Source organism: Drosophila gunungcola, chromosome 3R (genome assembly GCF_025200985.1).
Source record: "Drosophila gunungcola strain Sukarami chromosome 3R, Dgunungcola_SK_2, whole genome shotgun sequence".
NCBI lineage: Eukaryota > Metazoa > Arthropoda > Insecta > Diptera > Drosophilidae > Drosophila > Drosophila gunungcola.
The window spans coordinates 11,329,517-11,348,381 of NC_069139.1; the positions used below are offsets into that span (position 1 = coordinate 11,329,517).

Consider the following 18,865-nt stretch of genomic DNA (forward strand, 5'->3'; position numbering starts at 1 on the left):
TTATATTCTACCTTCTTCTCCACGTCATTGGCAATTTCAGGCTTTGGGTAAAAATGTTGCCGCGCTTGGCAAGTCGAATGCAGGCGACAGGCGGTGGAGACATTGATGAATTTCCTGTCGCATCCTTGGCGCTTGCTGCCTGGCAGGTGGGTCTTATGCTCGAGGATCCGGACTTTGGCACCGCCTGGCAACGTCAAATAAACCTCCAACTACGACTATAACTCCGTCGCCCATTGTGACTTAATAACTTCTACTCACGTCATCAAGGTGCATTGAACCGTGAAGTAGGAAAAATGTAGATGGGCGAAACCATATAACCATAACCCCTGAAAAAAATGAGTTGAATCTGCGATGAGTACGAGTGCAGGTGCACTGGTTTCTGAATTAACTGCGTTGGCATCTGACTTTTAATTTTGCCACTATAAATACCATAAAGGTGACACATATTTGAGAGCTGCCAGCAATTAGTTGCAGTTGGTTGGGAAAGCGAGATAGCCAAGTAAATAGAGCACGAACTTTACCAGTTCTGTCATTAAAAATTTAATAGCCGGTATCTTAAATTCGAAAATGTATAACATACCGTGCTGCACGCAGACATAAATCTCTGCCTCTGAACAATCCACAGGGTAAGTCAGAAATTAAAAACAGGTGACAGAGGTTGGCTGGATCCGTTTGCTTTTTCCTTGCCGGCAATGCCGAGTTTGTGGCACTTCGGACCACGACTAAGACGGAAATCGGGTCATGATGGCAACTACCCCGAAAGTCATCGTTAAGGTATTAAAGTCACGCGGCAATGCAAGTAATTCATTTCAAAGTCGTATAAAGGCGAACAAAAACGCCAGAGGCATGCGTTTACAAGTGCAATTTTATTTATTTATGGTTGCTTGGGGTGGAGCAACTTCTTGCAGGATTCCGCGCCATCTTAACATAATTCTTTTTACTTTTACGGCTCCTACTTTAATGAAAACGAAAACTGCAATATAAATAAATTTTTTTTGGTTTCCCAATAAGAAAAGTCAATATATCAAATCAACTCCATACGTAAAGGTACAAATTATTTTTAATTTATTTATTTAATCAATATTTGTATTGTTCATTTTAATTAAAGTTGTCTAGCCTTATTATTAAATGTTCAATGTTTTTTCAAATAAACGAAATGTTAATAACGTGTGCGGATGACAAACTTTTAATTACAATTTTTATGACAGTCATACAGTAAATGACTATTCCATATAATTGTAAACATTTAAGATTAAATCAGTACCCATTTAAAACTGCCTTTAAGGGATTATTGTTTTTATGTGAACTGGATGGGTAGATATTACCACTTGATACAGTTAAGCTTTAAAAGTTTGCAAAGGAACCGGCTCTACAATGATATTTGCACAATGCATTTCAGACGTGACATGTAATGCTGTTCAAGTCCAACTTCACCTCTTTGGAAGCTGGGTGGCCAGCAAAGGGCGTTCATGGAACATCGCCCATTGTCAATCCGAATCGAGAAACGGGGCTGGCTGGCTGGTCAAAGGCCATGGCCAGGGGTCTTGGCGAGGATGTGCTCATAGTCTGGCCACAGGATCCGTATAAATGCCTTTATTTGTGTAGGTCAAACAAAATGAACTGTAACAATATTGATACAGCTGGCATCGGAGATTCGAGGACAAAAGTATTATGGTTCGACTGCAACTTCCCCAACCCCGATGAGTCTGGTTTCCAGCCAGCTTTTTGTTTCCGCAGTTCATCAGACCAGCGAGCAGCTTCATTAACCTAAGCCACAAAAGTTTAACAAAGGATTAACTTGTCTATTGAATGAAAAATAAGTATTTGGTCGAGCTTGCATGCTCCCAGAATGTGCGCATTAAAATTAAATGTATGCTTGCTGCGGTCAAAATAATTGGCTTAAACAGTTTGCCACATATCACTTGAAATCTCGTTTGATGCATGCACAATTAGATTCAATTTAAACAAGATTAGTTTTGGAATTTATTTAGGATAAAGTGGGAATGAGCATCCAAAGCTGATAAGAATAGATAATTTTAAACTGGCAAATCATACTAACAAATAAGAGAATAAAACTGCTGGTTATTCAATATAGTTAAAATGTATTTAAAAAAAATTAAAGTACGTAGTTAGCTAAATCGAATCAGTTTCAAAATGCAGTTGAAATTTTATAACTCACCTATCAATTCAAACTAGTTTTTCTACAATGCAACATTTTTTAATATAGTTCAAATTCAATCTACAGAGCTTGAATTTCGAGTTATAGGTTTTTCGACAAAATTTTAGAAACCTTATCAGCAAAAAAGGATGTTTAAAATTGGCGCCACATCGCAAGCTTTTTCTCTTTCCTAACGGACTGCCAACATGCAGATGGTGTGACCAGAGTCCACATTTCTAACGAACAAATTTTAAAATATTTAAAAAAGCAGTTTTGTGCTACTGAAGGAGTTTCCAGGCGAATTCTTTCAAGTTTTTTTTTATGAATTTTGCTCAACTTTACGGCACTTGCTGCCGCACGATGACACCGCCAAGCGGCCCAGGGGTCGCTTTAAATTGGCTGCGCCTCTCGGGCCACGGATTCCGTTGGATCCGAATCGCGCGAGTTGGCAGCCCGGCGCAGCCGCACCCCCACCCCGCCGCCCAACGCCTTCTCTGCACAAAAACAACAATCGGCTTCCGACAGCAAATGGACCACACAATACCGCCCAAGGAGTTCAAGTGGACGCCGGGCAACCTGATCAACGAGAACTTCAAGTTGGGCGATCAAGGACATGTTTGCGTGGTGCTCAACCGCCAGATCCAGGTGCCGGCGCACGTGGTCAAGCTGTTGTGGAAGAACGGTAAGGCCGGAGCCGTGTTATAAAACCAATCCTAGTTACCAATCTCTTCCAGCCGCCGTTCGCTGTGCCGTCGATGGAGGCTCCAATCACTGGCGTGACTTTGTCGTGGGTCAGGCAATGTCAAAGATGTCGAAAGCCAGCTCACCACTTGAACCACTGGACGTGATAACGGGTGACTTTGACTCCATCTCAGAGGACACGGTGGACTTCTTCAAGACCACACCGAAAGTGCACACACCCGATCAGGATGCCACGGACTTCACCAAGGCCATCGCCGTGCTGCAGCCCGTGATGGCGCAGCGCAAAATCCGGGATGTGGTGGTGTTCCATGACACCTCCGGCCGGCTGGATCAGGTGATGGCCAACCTGAATACGCTGTACAAATCCCAGAAGGACAACTGCAATGTGTTCCTGCTCAGCGGGGATTCGGTTACGTGGCTCCTGCGACCGGGCAAGCACACGATACAGGTGCCCGTCGACCTGGTCACCAGCCAGCGGTGGTGCTCCCTGATGCCCGTGGGCTCGTCGGCCCACAATGTAACCACCACTGGCCTCAAGTGGAACCTATGTGTGTACACGAAATCACCCTGGTAACACATATCTCTAACCATCGCTCCTATTTTCATGCACACAGATCACGCACAAATGGAGTTCGGTGGCATGGTCAGCACATCGAACACATACGCGACGGAGTTCGTCCAGGTGGAGACGGACGCCAACCTGATCTGGTCCATGGGCGCCTACGACTTCGAGGAGAAGGTGCGCCAGACCGCCAAGTCATGAGACGCTACGGGAGGGAACTAAGTACTTAAGTAAGGGTTTGGATAACGCCAACGTTCAATGCTAATGATCAAAGCGGAAACCAATTGTTTTTTTTTTTTCTCTGTGTGAAGCGATTACTATAGTGCTGTTATAGTTTAACAAAATGAAAGTTTATGTAAAAATTCGAAGTGATAAGCTCTTAATTCTATTAACTGAAATTTTAAGGTGATATTGGGGTTGAACAAATCCTTGGAAAACTTAAATAGGTTTTACCCAAAAAAATATGTTTTTCTCTTAATGACAAAATAAATAGTTGTAGCTATAGAATTGAGAATAGAAATGGAATTAAAGCCTATAGTTTCTAAAGCAGAATGACCAGGCTTGAGTTTAAGATAAACCTCTGAGCAAGCGCACAATTCCAGCCATTTTTTAAGAAGTCTAGCTTATGTTATTTTGATCCTGGCAGTGGCATTAGGTCAAAGCCGATGCTATTTCCTGTTTTTTTCGATTTCCAGCCTGATGATGATGATGATGATGTTGCAGCTGCTGAGCTACCTCCCCGCTTGGCGCCCGCCTTGCCTCCTCGACCCCTGGTTGATGTACTCTTCTTGGCCGGCGATGCCGAGCTGGTTTTGTACCTCTTGCTAGCTCCAGCCTTGTATACCTTTTTCCTTTTGCCAGCTCTATAGGTGTTGAAGCTGCCAGCACCGCTTGTGCTGGCATTGCCCTGCGATGACGCCGCCCTGCCCCAGTCCACACTTTCGTTGTTCCAACCCGAGGTGCTGGGCCTCTGCTTGGCGGCCGCCTGTTCCATCTCATCGTCCAGGACGGCCTGCATCAGCAGCTTCTCGGAGGCATAGTTGCACGTAATCTCAAGCAGCTTGGCGCCGTACTTGTCGTAGTTCGCCTTGGTCACGTGGGGAATACTGCACATATCCTTCTCGGTGAGGGGCAGTTGCTCGGCCATGCTCTTCAAGGCCTGAATGTTCATTATACTGGCCATGGTAACATTCCGCTGGCTGGCAATGGTTCGGCACAGGTCCAGTAGGTCCGTGTAGCAGCGCTCGTGAATCTCCCGCATTCCATCGCCACCACCCGAAGCCGCAGCATCGGAAACGGTGGCCACCGTCGCCTTGGCTTCCTTGGAATTTTTGGTCACGGTAAACTCGAATGTGGGCGTTCCCTCCATTAGCTTACTGATGTCATTACCCAGATACAGATAGGCCTGAGGGAAGTCGTTTGTGAATATCAAATCCTCCCTTAGGTAACCATCGATAACCATTTTGCGCAGCAGCCTTTGCACATCGTTTTTGTCCCATTCCTTTAGGGCTCCATGATGCGGTGTCTTGTGGTGGTTGAAGTCCATTATCTTCTTGATCTTGGAGCCCTTTAGAACGTCGGATATATGCAGAAGCGTGAAGCGGGATCTGCCGCTGCACAGATCCTTAACAGCTCGTGCAGCCTTACGGGCATGCTCCAAGGCATCGACCGCCCTATAGGCTCGCTTGTTGAGGCAGTTGTCGCAGGCGGTCTGCCTGTTCTCTAAGCACTGTTCGCTGGTGAAGTGCTCCCCAAAGTAGTCCAGCTGCTGGGCACGTCGGCAATCCGTGAGGTTTTCACAGTACCCAACAATGCGGTACAAATTGTCCACGTGTATCTTCTTCACATTATACTGGAGAGCTTTATCGGCTAATTGGGAGAACAAAGGCATAGTCAGTTATACTCAAAAGTTAATAGTTATCTTGACCACTTACAGTCCAACATCTTCTTAATCCTGAGCATGTCCGAATAGTTGTAGTACAGGATGCAATCCGCCAAGTCTCCGTCTCGGCCTGCACGACCTGCCTCCTGGTAGTAACCCTCGATGGACTTAGGCAGGGAGTAGTGCAAAACGAACCGCACATCCGGCTTGTCGATGCCCATGCCAAAGGCGATTGTGGCGCAGATTACCCTTATCTTTCCGGTCAGCCAATCCTTCTGCCGGCTCTCCCGCTCGCTGTCCGTTAGACCCGCATGATAGGCCACTGCCCGGACGCCGTTCTTGCTCACTTTATTGGCCGTCTCGTCGCACTCCTTGCGCGACAGGCAGTAAATTATGCCGCTGGAGTGGGCCGGCTTGGTGCGGATGTAGGCACTAATGTCGTCCAACGTCGAGGCACCCTTCTTGGGCAGCACCCTGTACCGCAAATTGCTGCGGTTGAAACTGGACAGGAACCACTTGCAGTTCTTTAGATTTAACTGCGCCAGAATATCCAAGCGGACGCGGGGCGTGGCTGTGGCAGTTAAGGCAATGGTTGGCACATTGGGGTAACGCTTCTTAAGGATTCCAAGTTTCTTGTAGTCCGGCCGGAAGTCATGACCCCACTGGGAAACACAATGTGCCTCGTCTATAACGAACCGGCTAATATAGTTGTTCGAATTCAGGGTATCTAATATGTCCTGGAAGCGGGGGGAATTACTGATCTTCTCGGGCGTCACGTAGAGCAGTTTGACCATTGGTGGCTGAGATTCCAAGTCTCTGTAGAGGGCCATAACGTCGGCCGTTTTTTGTTCCCCGCTCACACTCTTCGCACAGATCTGTTAAGGAAAAGGTAAACGAGAAGTTGTTACTAATCAAGTTGCCAGAGTGAGTGCCTTCTCTACTCACATCCAAAGAAGCCAGCTTATTGATCTGATCGAAGATCAGCGACTTGAGCGGACTGACCACAATGGTAACGCCCTCGGTCAAAATAGCAGGCAGTTGATAGCACAATGATTTTCCTCCGCCCGTTGGCATCAGGACGAAGCAATCATTGCCCAGAAGGGTGGCATTGATAACCTGCAGCTGATTGGGACGGAAACTCTTCAGGCCGAAACTATAACTCAGGCCATGCATGAGACGGGTGGAGTGCTCAAACTTTTGGCCATCGAACTCCCCGGTGGTGCCGTCATTGTGCACATTAGAATGGAAGTTCCCTGACAACTTCTGGGAGCCTGTGGCAGTGGGCGCTGTGGCAGGTACAATGTTCTTGCTGCTGCCGCTGGGACCGGCTTTAGCTGCGGCCTGAGAATGCATTTCCTCGAACATGGCCTCATCGTATTCGGGAAACCCATCGTCATCCAAGGGAGCTTTATTCGGCTTTTCTTTTGGCCTTTCCTTCACCTGGACAGTCTCGAAATCCTTGTAGCCATAGCCATAGAACTCGGACCTACGGCCCTGCATCTGCTGGTGCTCGTTTTCAATGTCCGCCAGCAGTCCCTCCAAGTCATCGTCTTCATCGTCCATCTCACTGGCGGTGGTCCGCTGCGTGGGTCGGTTCATTTGCTCCTCTTCAAGATCGCTATCCAGCATTATACTCTGGGCCAAGTAGTCATCCGGCTCCTCGCAAAGATCGTGGATGAGTTCTTCGCGCTTTCGCAACATATGCGGATCGTTCTGCTCTTTGGGTGGTGGCAAGAAATCATCCGGTTCCCCGCAAAGATCGTTAATTAGTTGCTGCCGTTTCTGCATCGGAGGCGGATTGGTCGGCTTGCTGGGCGGCGAGTAATCATCCGGCTCTCCGCAAAGATCCTGGATGAACTGCTGGCGTTTGGGCACCTGAGGCGGATTGGTCGGCTTGCTGGGTGGCGAGTAATCATCCGGCTCCCCGCAAAGTTCGTGTAACAGCTGTTCGCGGGTGGGCTTTTTTTCTTCCTTTTTCTCCATTAGCCTATTTGGAGGCACAGGGCGAAGACTATTCTCTGGCGGGGAGCATACTTTTTTGCTTGTCGAACTGGAAGGCATCAGAAGACTCTGTTCCGCCTGCATTTCCATTTCCTCCTGCTCCAGGGCTTCTTGTTCAGCCTTAAGCTTGCTTTCATTCCTATCCAGTGTGTTTTGGAGAAGCTGCGTTCGAGCCTTGAACTTCTGCCGCATTACCTTGAGCTTGAGGAACGTGTTCGGCTGAAAGCCTGCGATTTCGTTGAAGTGCATGGCGGGAATCTGGTCAATCAGGGAGCAATACTTTTCCATAAGCTCGACGTAAGTCGTGCGAAAGAAGCCCAGAGTGGTCTTTAGTGCATCAGCACTCTGCTTGTTGGGATCAATGCTGAAATTGTCATTCTGGGCCAAATCCTTGAGGTAATCAGCCAGAGAGTTATCAAAAGCCACACTAAGTCGGGGTTTTAATGGCGCCGCTGGAGGTGGAGAAGAGTTGGGGGCGACTGAAGTTGATTTAGTTGGGATTGCATTTTCTTTTGCTGACCCCAGTTTGTATCCTGACTGCCCGTTGTCACTTTTCTTTGGAGAGTCCTCGAATAGGTTGTTAGTACTGCCGGTGTTCTTGTATGCATTAAAAGCTCGAGGCGATTCGGGCAGAGGTTTAGGCTTTCTCACTGTTATTTGTGGGGAATCGTCGACAATAATTGTATTCCGAGATGCTTCTAGCAGGCTCGAAAAGGTATGCTTTTCTTCTTTCAGTGCTGGCTTTTTTGGGGAAATCATTTCCGACTTCTTTGGAAGTTCTGGCGGGGGAGGAGAATCGGGCAGGGTAAGTAAAGCATGTCTTCCTCCGTTCTGTTTGTTAGGCGAGTCCTCGAATGAGTACTTTTGACGCGTGGAATCCGTGGGCTTACGTTCATTTTGGGACAGTTTGTTTGGAGAGTCCTTAGGTAAACTGGATTCCAGTTTCTTTTCTAGCTTTGGACCTGTAGGAGTATCAGTCAACGAAAATGGTACGTTCTTCCTTTCATTCTGTGGCGGTTTTTTAAGAAAATCCTCGAATGAACTGTTTCCGAGAGGGGATTCAGACAAGCCCCGGTACGTGTGGTTCCTCTCACTTTGTGGCAGTTTCTTGGGGGAATCGTTGACTGATTTATTGTCGGACAGTGAAGCTAATGGCGATTGGGACAGGTCGCAATAAGAGTACTTTTTAAACTTGTTTTCAGTATTATTGCTGGTTTTCTGCGAAACATGAGTATTTTTGCTAGATTGGCTGGATTTCTGCGATGCTTCCTCATCGGATGAAGAGGAGTCCAGAAATATGGGGTTGTAGGTTTTAGTGGGTTTAGCCTTGGCACTGCTCCCTGAAATGTAACTATAAGTATTAATCTCCTTAATGAATCGTAGCTTTTCAACTACCTTTGCTCTTGGGTTGACTCTGGGAACTCCCATCCAGGCCAATAAAGCTGCTAAGTGTAAGCTGTTTCCTGGATGCAGCGGGTTTCTTGGACATTTCGACTTGCGATTCATTCAGCTGCCAGCGCTCTAGTTCGCAAACAATTAGTTAATAACTTGGTTAACAAAACAATTTACTAATAAAAACCCGCGCAATAATGGCTATAAACAATGCGAATTGGGTTCAGTGTGACCGTGGCTCTACTGTTGAAATATACCACAGAATACAAAGGAGTCTCATTAAAAAAATCCAAGCTAAATATACGTTAAAAGCATATGATAACTTTATTTAAATCAAATATGAATTAATTAATTAATTATTAATTGATAAGTTGATAAAATCATTTAACTGGCATATCAAATGCTGACTACTCAATAAGTACAAAGTTTCGAACTTTTAACAAAGAAAACTAGCTATAGAATAGCCAGATAGACAACACCCGTGAACAGCTGTTGGGCGACATGCTTTCTGCTTCCTCTTGTTCCCGTGGTATCCAAACAATTTCCAAACGTGGTAAATAAAAGCGCATATTTCCAGAGTTCAGACAAAGAATATTATTATTATTATTATGCATACGTGAGTATTTCGACATAAACTGCAATGTCATCGAACCAGAGCGTACTAAAATGCACTTCGCAGGCATAACCAGTTTAAGACCCCTTCCGATGAAGACGAACTGGATGATTTGGACGAGGACATGGTGGTGGGAGTCATAGCGGAGATCGAACAGGAGGTGCTGAACGAGTCGGACAGCGACAATGACGAGTACGACCTGGTGGACATGGGTGCTCCGGTGCCGGTAAACGATGGCGACAGCAGTTATGATGGTAACGAGAGTATCAGCAGCGACGACAGCTTCGACCCGAATGCAGCGGACTCGGACTCAGATAACTCGATGCCGGAGGACGCGACAACTGGAGCCGCTGGAGGAGCCACTAGCGCCAAGCGTCGCAAGGACGATGATAACCCATCGGGCAGCAATAGGGAATCAGAGGCCACCATTTTCGACCTGGACGAGGAGGATGAAACAGACGAGACTGTACGTGCCATGATAGCCGCCATAAAGAAACCGCGCAGTGCCCCGCCAGAGATCAAGCTGGAGGACTTCATCACGGACATCTGCTTCCATCCGGACCGCGACATCATCGCCCTGGCCACCATCATCGGGGATGTGCATTTGTACGAGTATGACAACGAGGCCAACAAGCTGCTGCGCACCATCGAGGTCCATTCCAAGGCCTGCCGCGACGTGGAGTTCACCGAGGATGGACGATTCCTGCTCACCTGCTCCAAGGACAAGTGCGTGATGGTCACCGACATGGAGACCGAGAAGCTGAAGAAGCTGTACGAGACGGCGCACGACGATGCCATCAACACGCTGCACGTGCTCAACGAAAATCTCTTCGCCACTGGCGACGATGCGGGCACGGTCAAGTTGTGGGATCTGCGCACCAAGAACGCCGTTTTCGAGCTCAAGGAGCTGGAGGATCAGGTCACCCAGCTGATAACCAACGATCAGAACAAGCTGCTGCTGGCCACCAGCGCTGATGGCTACCTGACCACATTTAACATTGCTGCGCGCAAAATGTATGTGCAATCGGAGCCGTACGAGGAGGAGCTGAGCTGCATGGGCATCTACCGCGGCGACTCCAAGCTGGTAGTGGGCACCTCCAAGGGGCGGCTATACACCTACAACTGGGGCCAATTCGGCTATCACTGCGACATGTATCCGGGAATCAAGAGCCCCATCAGCCTAATGATTCCCATTACGGACAGGATAGCTTGCGTCGCCGGAGAGGATGGAAACATTCGGGCTTGCCACATCGCACCGTACCGTAATCTCGGCGTGGTGGGACAGCACAACATGCCCATCGAATCCCTGGACGTGAACACCAACGGCGAGCTCCTTGCCTCATCGTCGCACAATAACGACGTGCGATTCTGGAACGTGAAGTACTTCGAAGACTTTGGGGACATTAAGTATAACGACAAGCACAACGCATACAAGGAAAAGCGTCACAATCTGCCCTCCTCCAAGTGCACCAACACATCGGACTTTTTCGCCGACCTGACCAAAGAGGATGCCGATGATGACGATGATCCAGGTGCTGGACCCAGTAACACCGCCTAGAACGGAATGCTTCCTAGCAAAGCTGTATTCACTGGGTGGGGCAACTTAAAATGATACACATTTAAGGACTACTTTTACCTGTTTACATCATTTAAAGAAAAAAACTTTAAAACTTCTTAACCGAACCAGAACTAAAGATCCGGGATTATATATAGACATTTAGAGATTTAAAGCAATTGTTTGTTTTAAAAAGTTCACCAATACATATTTATGCAAATAGTATGAAAACTTTCATAGTAAAATATAAAAAAACTTGTAGAATGTTTAAAAATATTACTTTACCGCAAGGTTTTTTTTTTGTAAAAAAACAGACCCATTTAAACATTTTTTAGAGCATGAGGAGTTAACAAAACATCTTCTAAAACCAACAAAATGTAACTGTCGATCTTTAACATTTTGCACGAATGATTTTACAAAAATTTTGCATATTTAAATTTTTCAACAAACTGTTATAAATAAATCACAAAATATATCTGATTAAAGAAACATCCCAATAAAAAATAAAATTTAATACCGCGTTTATATCGGGGGATAATTAAGGCCAGAGAAAACTATATTTAATTTGGATATTTATTGATTTCGTCGTCTTGGACAACATATATTTTTGAAAAGTTTTATAAAACTTTTATGATAAAATAATTCCAACCTTACATTCGACATTATATATTATGTTAGCTCAAGCTTTTAAAAGTTGCATCAAATCAAATTACTTATATGGCACATTATGAGATATTGAGCAGCAGTCGGTAAATTAAAATATTCGTATAATATTATTGGGTAGTAGAATAATATTAAATCCTACTTTACATTTTTGTGGCAATAAAAACGTAACAAGAATGGGAAAATTAGTTGGGGTAATACTAAAATATGTAAAATATACAAAGTCAAAAGTCATGCTGATAAATGTTAAACAGAAATTTGCAATGCCAAATAGACTTCAAAAAATTTGGATGCGCTATTAGGCGGTAATTTGTTTGACAATTAAAAATATAACAACAAGCTTGGGCCGAAATGATCATTCACGCCCATCATGGGAATTCTATACTATAACAATATACGCATATTTATGAAATTCTTATCACAAGAATTTTGTTTCACAAAACGTGGACAATTTGTACATATGTATAGGAAATAATTTGCCAAATCACTTAGTATACGTAGAAATTGAGCCAAACACATTTAGCTTTTTGATATTTTGCAGCGCAACTGCCTATTACATGCGTTGCGGTGGGTTAAACATTTAAAAGTTTGTATATAAGGGCATTAAGATTATTTCCCTCTTTGTTCTTACATCGATGCCTGCCGCGACGAACTCAGTCTATGGGGTTTACATGAAGATACCATGCACACAATGTCATAAGGCGGCGGTATTGGCCGCATCGGTGACGCCGCTGGAGCTGGGCGCCAGTGCGTCATTGGCCATGTGGGTTTCGATGTCGACGCGACAAATGGGGCAGTGCTTGTTGGTGACCAGCCACTGATCCACGCAGTCCGTGTGGAACAGATGCATGCAGGGCAGGCGGCTATAAGGGCGTTCTCATTTATAAGTATCAGCAATAAAATATTTTAAATGACATGTTGGGAACCTACCGCACATCGTTCTCGATCTCAAAGAGGGTCAGGCAGATGGCACACTTTTCCGCATCCTCATCCGACTCGCTGGGTCGCCGGACTCGTCTGTATTTGTGGGGCAAGGTATTCCGCTCAATGGTTTCCTTAAATAATAAATGTAAATCAAGAATGACAGAACCAATGACCCGCTTATGTTCTCACCAAAGTAGCTCCCCGGTTGGGACGAGGTGGTCCGATAAGGATTCGGGAGCCCAGAGAGAGGGGTGTGGCCAGCCCGATCTCCAGATGCAGCGGCGAGTAGTGATGGTGGAACATATGGTGATGGATTGCCCGCTGCCGCTGCAGGTGCTGCATGACCGGCGGCGATTGCTGGGCTTGCGGCTGCGGCTGAGGCTGGAGCTGCATGTGCCTCAGACCCGGTTGTGGTGCCCCGCCCCCACTGGCAGTCCCGGATGTGGCCGCTGCCTGCTGCTGAGGTGGTGGCGGTGGAGGAGCAGCTGCCGCTGCCCCAGCATCGTACGGCGGATAGTAGGCGGGATCCAAACTGGAGACAGGACCATTCCGCGCATGTACACAGCTGCAGATGCTGTGCAGGTACCCGTTACGCAGGGTGCTCGTCAGCAGGGGAGCATTCGAGGAGAGATCAATGGGCGTGGGCGTCATGTGGCGACGGTGCATCTCCTGCATGCTCTGCTGCCGATACCACAGATTCTGGTGCACTGGATACGGTGGCGCCGGGGTCAGCGATGTGGCCACTATGGCACTGGCCCGATGCGGCGGATGGATGTGGGCGTGCATCTGGTTCTGCGGCGCCTGGTGCCCTTGATGCGGCTGGGGCTGGTAGTGCTGCCGATTGCTGTAGGCCGCCTCCGAGCGTCTCACACTGAAGGGTGGAGATCCACAGTAGGGGATCGTGCTGCGGCCGGAGTACATTTCCAGGGGCGGTGGCGGGGAAACAGCTGCCCCCAGGTTGCCATTCGATGCTGCTCCTGGCGCTGGCGGATTGATGGACTGGCGCTGCTGATGCTGCTGCTGCTGGTGCTGATGCACCACGCCATGTGGCGGCGTCCTGCTGCCATCCAAACTGGCCTCCAGTGCCGCTGCTCGTCCTTCGTTGTGCGCCTGCGAGAGCATTTCACTGAAAGTTTGCGCCTGTGCCGCCGCTGCCGTCGCTGCCACTGCAGCGGCATTCAGAGCTCCGCTCAGCGAGCTTCGACTGCTGCCGCCTTGCCCGCCCTGAAAATGCGGATGTGGCTGGAGGCTAGGCGAGTAGTCCGCCTCCATGACGGTGGGCAGCGTTGTGATCGCGTAGTGGGGCACATAGTACGGATGGTAGCGGTGGTAGACGTTCGCCGGACTGCTGCGCCTCCGGCGCGCCTGCTGCGATGATGCCTGGCCACCAGCGGCCGAACTGCTTGGCGTGGAGGTGGGTACCCGCTGCTGATGGCGTATGAACGCCTCGGCGGAGGAATTCTCTGGCAGCGAATGCGGCGGCAGTGGCGGCGGTGGTGGTGGTGGTGGTGGCGCCTGTGGATGGCCCTGCATCCACATGGATGACTCGTTGATCGGCAGGAAGTAGCGCTGAGGATCCATGCTCGAGCAGCGCGGCGGATAATAGTGACTGGCACTGGGATCCATCAGCTGGTCCAGCTCATAGCTGTAGTTGTGGTCCGAGATGGCGACGCGATCCGCCAGAGCGCCGCTGTAAAAGGCGAAGGCGGAGGTGCCATCGCTGTTCGCCTCCTGCCGGCGATCTGATCTGCGAGCATAGGGCAGGCTGTAGGCATAGTTGAATATGGGCCTTCTCTCATCGCCTGCATCCTCCTGGTTGAGTTGGTGACCATCGTTTCGATACCGCTCACGTTCCCGTTCCCGCTCACGCTCCCGTTCGCGTCCCCGCTCCCTATCCCGCTGCAGTTGCGTCTCATTGGCCAGGCCATCGTCGTCCGAGGTCAAATCGATCGAGAGAATGGGCTCGCGGGTGGAGTGCACGAACACCACGTCGTCGTCGTCGTCGTTGGAGTCCGACGACCAGTCGTCCAGCTGCAAATCGGGAGCAGTCAGAACGACGGCGGCATCGCCACGCCTGCCCGTGGAAGTGGACGGAAGATTGCTTAGCTCCACGGAGGATTGCCGCTCCCTCGGGCGGCCCACGAATGTGATCACACGGGGCCCATTAGCATTAGGCGTCGAGGATTGTGGCAGCGAGATGAGATTAGGCTGCCCCGCACTGCTGCCCTGCTCCGCATAGGTGCGATGTCTGCTCCTACCCGGCTGAAACGAATTGTAGTTCGTCGGCGAAAGTTTGGTGGAGGAGCTGGGTGGCGACCTTCCCGCCAGTTCCAATCGTGGGTGCTTCCTGGGCGGCACTGCCTCGTCCGTGGGGCGCTACCCTACTCCACGCTATGCCGGAGTTGCAGCGCGAGCCGAACATTCTGTCCATGACCTGGCCAGGCTGCTCCTCCTGGCGCTGCTCAGGCCTGCTCTCCAACTCCTCCAGGTTGGCCGGCTGACGCTGATGCTGCTGGTCGTGTTCCTGGTCAGAGGTTGTGGACGGTGATCCAGCAGCAGCAGGTGGCTCCACGGATCTCTGATTATATTGCGATCCATAATCCACACTGCGCGTTGTGTGCGTGGCCGTGGAGCAGGAGGCTGGCCGCATATAGGTGCTGTCCGGCGGAGCTCCAGCCACAGAGCGTCGACTATTGAAGTAGGTGTGATCCGTATGCCCTGCATCCGTATCGATGGATCCCCTGCTGCCTCGGATAATCGTGACTGTGGGCTCAATGGGGGGAGCTGGGGCATTGTGCACCCGCAGATCCCAGCCATCGTCGCTGCTCTCGTTTTCCGGCTCCGCCACTCTTGCGCTGCGATAGGAGAAGTGATTCATCTGCCGTCGACATCGCGACTGTGCACTCGTGCTCGGCGTGGCATCCATGTCCACGGCTCCGGCGGATGACGAGTTTGAGGCATCGCTGGAGCGGTTCGCTTTCTTCTTGTGCGCCTGCACCGCCGACGTGGTCGTCGTGGTGTTGGTGGTGCGCGTGTGGGCGAACTGGCCGTGCTCCGTGTCCGAGGCACTGGAGGTCACATCGTCGTACGCGTTCACGCCACTTGGCGTGGTGTCAAAGGAGCTGTTGCTCAGCTGCAGCGAACTGGAGGGCAGCTCGTAGACCACCGCTGTGGCGTCCATGGCATGCTCCTCCATGGCGCCGGCTGGCCATGTTCCGCTGATGGAGGCCACCACTGCGTCGCCGGCATTGTCACCGTCCTGCTCTACGCTCAGCGGTTCAGTCTTCTTTCGCTTGGGGCGTGGAATGGCATGGGCATGGGCATGGGTATGGGCATGGGCCACGGGCAGATTGGCGGTTGCCGTAGCCGTAGTGGAGGAGGAGGGCTGCTCCAAGAACTGGGGCTGGCCCTGGGTGGAAGAGTCCGCATAGCGACTGCTGCTGCTGCTGCTGCTACTGCTACTGGCCACCGATTGACAGCGGCAGAGTCCGGCCAGCGAATTGCACTTGTCGCACCTTCCGGTCATGGCCTCGAATCCGGAGGTGGAGGCCATCTCGCGGCGTGGCGCCACCAGGGCGGTGAAAGTGGGCGGCGAATGGTTGTGGGTATGTGAATGGGTATGGGTGTGAGTCTGCGGTCCTGGAGAGGAACGGCGTCATAAGCATGTAGCTATCTGAAAGCGAGTCCCGCTGCTGATTATAGTACATGGCATACTGGGAATCTGCAGGAGGCAAACCAGAGGATTATAACTATCTGAGGTGAGGCAAGGGGATAGCTTACGGGTATCCTGGCCGCCCGGACTCGCGGCCACACTGCCGAACGACATGGTGACCCTCGGCTGGTGGCGCAGCTCCTCCTGGTCGTTATCCAAGCTATCCATGGCTCTTCGGTCGTCTAGGGCAACGTCTCGACGGAACGGCAAAGAAATGTTGCAGCGCACATAGGCCAAAATGTGCTAAATATATATGTGCACATATATAAAAAAAAATGTTTGATTTTCGGGTATGAGTTATAACTGTCTGTAGGGGAAGACCAGTTTGCTTTTCTGTTCGGAAACCGATACCAAAACAATCAGAGGGGTAAATGAGTGTGGATACTTTGTCCCCAAAGATCATTAACGATTAATAACGTTTTAACTGGTTGTGAAAATATCTTTTTGATGTACACAAAAAACCGTTTTAAGCTCAAATTAAAGTTTGAAAACTGCAAATTTGCTTGTCAAATACACACTCTTTTGTCAGCACCAATTTTTCCGTCGAACTTTTCATTGTCGTTAGCGAAAAATCCGTAGGCTTCGTGATGATATTTCAATTGCAGCCGGATTAATTGGAAAATTTGGCTCTGATTTCGAGTAGAGGGATGACGAGATTTTTCCACGGAAGCTCCGGATAACTTATTAGTTGTCTTAATAATTAAGTTCAGTTTTCTACAGACAACGCAATAGGGATGAGTGCAATATCGATATATTAGCTTATCGATAGGTGTATGCGTAAGACGAATTAATGCGGTAAATTGTATTTGTTCAATTTGTTATTTCACGCAAATAGTTTATTGTGTTAATATATTAGAAGTTTTCAAGTCGTCTAGCTTGTAAATTAACAAACAAAAGCCGAAAACAGCTGTTCGGCTGAGGGGTAGGTTCTGAACAGCTGTTCAAAGATAACAAAAGTCCCCAAAAATGCTTACCTTTATAAAACTTTAAAAAAATTCCATATTTCGCTATCTCAACAATCTCAATAATAAGCTTTTGATATGTTTCGGACTATACACTGATATCGTAAATACAGGAGTATTATTTAATTCGAGTGGGCGAATAAGCTTCAGATAAGAAATACTGGTGGGTGGGGGAAGGTAGGGGGAAACAGCTGCTATTGTGGAACAAAAGTAAGCTTAAATGCAATTTTGATCGGGGGGGTGGGGTGGTGTTCTATCCGCAGCTGCTGCTCTTGAAAAAAGCACAACCGGCACTTGAAATACGAGTTCAATACAATCTCACGATGTAACCATTTTGTCAGCGAAATTTCAATCTTCTAACAGTTAAAAACCGAGCTGGAAAATCGACAGACAACTTTTTCTTCGACGTTGCAAAAACTTGCAGTTCGGCGATGGGAACGATACTATCGTCGGCTAATTAGCCTTTTCGTGCATAACAACTTTGCACAACGGCCACACTGTCAATTCAAAAGTTCTGAATTCCAAAGTATTAAATTTTTACAATTACTGCATTTTTCTTGTAATTGCTTAAGACAGTCTAGGAAATTTGATACATAACCCATTATTTGTAGGGATTCCGAGCTATTTAAACCAACAAAATAAAATTTATTTATATCTATCAATATTTTGATTTTTTACGGAAACCCGTTTAAAAACACAAAATGGGAAAAAAAAATTGAAAAGAAATAAGTCCATTATACTTTATACTTGGAGTATCACTTTGATATGCTCAAACTGAGAGAAAACAAAGAGAAATTGATATCAGTTTAACATTATACATACAATGGTAAAAACGATACGTATCACATTGATAAAAGCAATTTTTTTCTTCTTACTACAATATAAACATAGTTTCCAATAATATCCTTGTCATATTTACCGGTCACATGGGACTTAAACCACAATGTTGGCCCGTCAAGGAGAAGATATTTAAATTTTTCTGCCGGGGCGTATACGAAAGAAAGAAAACAAGACCGCAAACTCCAAAGCTCTACTACCGCAATTATGGCCAAAACCACTCGTACGCCTTCTTTCACATGGAACATGACCTGCGTGTCTTCTTCATGACGATTGGTAGGAGTCGGCTGCACCATTTGGATTGGTTTCAAGTGGATAAAATGGGGAAATTCTTCCGAAACGAAACACCCATCTACGACTATCACACCAGTTTCGTCTGTGTTAACAAAGAGAACCGCTTTCTACACAGACTGCTGAAAGAATGCATGGATAATGGGGCCATGTTTAACACGAGTCTTGACCACTATCCCGAAATGATGGTATTGCATTTTCCCCAGACCAAAACGCCAACCTATACGGTTTCCTTTGGTGACAGCACGCTATATTTTAACTGGCTAATATGTTTTCTTGGGCTGTTCCTGCTGTTTTGCTGCCTGAAATAAACCCATATTTACAACACAATTTTTTGTATTTTGCGTTTTTATTGAGTTTTATGTATAAAACAATATCTACTCTTCCTTTTATTGCGGTTTTCGTATTTTTTCTCTTGGCTTTAATTTTTTTTCACAATTTTGTATAGCAATAATTTTAAAACAAATTGTTTTCATACAAATTTTAATTGATGTAATCGGTCAGCTAATCAATTATTTGCATTTGCAATTTATAATCCGGTCTCTCGTTGGTGTTCACTTCTCGAAAGCAGCGCTGACCAGTGTTAACGACTTAAGTTTACCCATTGGTTT

General features: G+C 47.8%; 5 protein-coding genes across 6 annotated transcripts; 3 read left to right on the forward strand and 2 right to left on the reverse strand.

Annotated features, from left to right (window-relative positions):
• Positions 1 to 2,440: 2,440 nt before the first annotated feature.
• On the forward strand, positions 2,441 to 3,790 carry LOC128266798 (thiamin pyrophosphokinase 1). The gene is made up of 3 exons (XM_053003590.1): positions 2,441 to 2,840; positions 2,893 to 3,408; positions 3,475 to 3,790. The coding sequence occupies exons 1-3, from the start codon at positions 2,480 to 2,482 to the stop codon at positions 3,621 to 3,623; spliced, it is 1,026 nt and encodes a 341-aa protein (XP_052859550.1). The 5' UTR covers positions 2,441 to 2,479; the 3' UTR covers positions 3,624 to 3,790.
• A 114-nt stretch (positions 3,791 to 3,904) lies between these two features.
• LOC128266792 (recQ-like DNA helicase Blm) lies at positions 3,905 to 8,932 on the reverse strand. Of its 2 annotated transcripts, XM_053003577.1 has the most exons (5): positions 8,885 to 8,932; positions 8,701 to 8,826; positions 6,250 to 8,645; positions 5,357 to 6,179; positions 3,905 to 5,291 (listed from the first exon to the last, which is right to left on the reverse strand). In XM_053003577.1, the coding sequence occupies exons 2-5, from the start codon at positions 8,792 to 8,794 to the stop codon at positions 4,051 to 4,053; spliced, it is 4,554 nt and encodes a 1,517-aa protein (XP_052859537.1). In that variant the 5' UTR covers positions 8,795 to 8,826; positions 8,885 to 8,932; the 3' UTR covers positions 3,905 to 4,050. The 2 variants fall into 2 exon arrangements, with proteins under 2 accessions (XP_052859537.1, XP_052859536.1); XM_053003576.1 differs by having other exon boundaries at positions 8,701 to 8,928.
• A 251-nt stretch (positions 8,933 to 9,183) lies between these two features.
• On the forward strand, positions 9,184 to 11,138 carry LOC128266797 (WD repeat-containing protein 55 homolog). Its single transcript, XM_053003589.1, has 2 exons — positions 9,184 to 9,313; positions 9,377 to 11,138. The coding sequence occupies exons 1-2, from the start codon at positions 9,306 to 9,308 to the stop codon at positions 10,866 to 10,868; spliced, it is 1,500 nt and encodes a 499-aa protein (XP_052859549.1). The 5' UTR covers positions 9,184 to 9,305; the 3' UTR covers positions 10,869 to 11,138.
• Positions 11,139 to 11,418: 280 nt separating this feature from the next.
• LOC128266794 (uncharacterized) lies at positions 11,419 to 17,006 on the reverse strand. Its single transcript, XM_053003578.1, is given in 6 exon segments — positions 11,419 to 12,391; positions 12,459 to 12,583; positions 12,642 to 14,828; positions 14,830 to 16,074; positions 16,076 to 16,173; positions 16,233 to 17,006. Coding segments are annotated over 6 exon segments (3,924 nt in total). The 5' UTR covers positions 16,333 to 17,006; the 3' UTR covers positions 11,419 to 12,222.
• A 952-nt stretch (positions 17,007 to 17,958) lies between these two features.
• On the forward strand, positions 17,959 to 18,584 carry LOC128266799 (uncharacterized). Its single transcript, XM_053003592.1, has one exon. It carries the CDS (start codon positions 18,053 to 18,055, stop codon positions 18,563 to 18,565), a length of 513 nt encoding a protein of 170 aa, XP_052859552.1. The 5' UTR covers positions 17,959 to 18,052; the 3' UTR covers positions 18,566 to 18,584.
• The last annotated feature ends 281 nt before the right edge of the window (positions 18,585 to 18,865 follow it).

Coding starts and splice junctions, on each gene's coding strand:
- LOC128266798 (XM_053003590.1), top strand. CDS start 2,480: ATGAATTTTGCTCAACTTTACGGCACTTGCTGCCGCACGATGACACCG. Junction 2,841..2,892: donor CAAGCTGTTGTGGAAGAACG/GTAAGGCCGGAG, acceptor AATCTCTTCCAG/CCGCCGTTCGCTGTGCCGTC. Junction 3,409..3,474: donor TGGCCTCAAGTGGAACCTAT/GTGTGTACACGA, acceptor TCATGCACACAG/ATCACGCACAAATGGAGTTC.
- LOC128266792 (XM_053003577.1), bottom strand. CDS start 8,794: ATGTCCAAGAAACCCGCTGCATCCAGGAAACAGCTTACACTTAGCAGC. Junction 8,646..8,700: donor GAGTCAACCCAAGAGCAAAG/GTAGTTGAAAAG, acceptor GTTACATTTCAG/GGAGCAGTGCCAAGGCTAAA. Junction 6,180..6,249: donor ATAAGCTGGCTTCTTTGGAT/GTGAGTAGAGAA, acceptor TTTCCTTAACAG/ATCTGTGCGAAGAGTGTGAG.
- LOC128266799 (XM_053003592.1), top strand. CDS start 18,053: ATGGGACTTAAACCACAATGTTGGCCCGTCAAGGAGAAGATATTTAAA.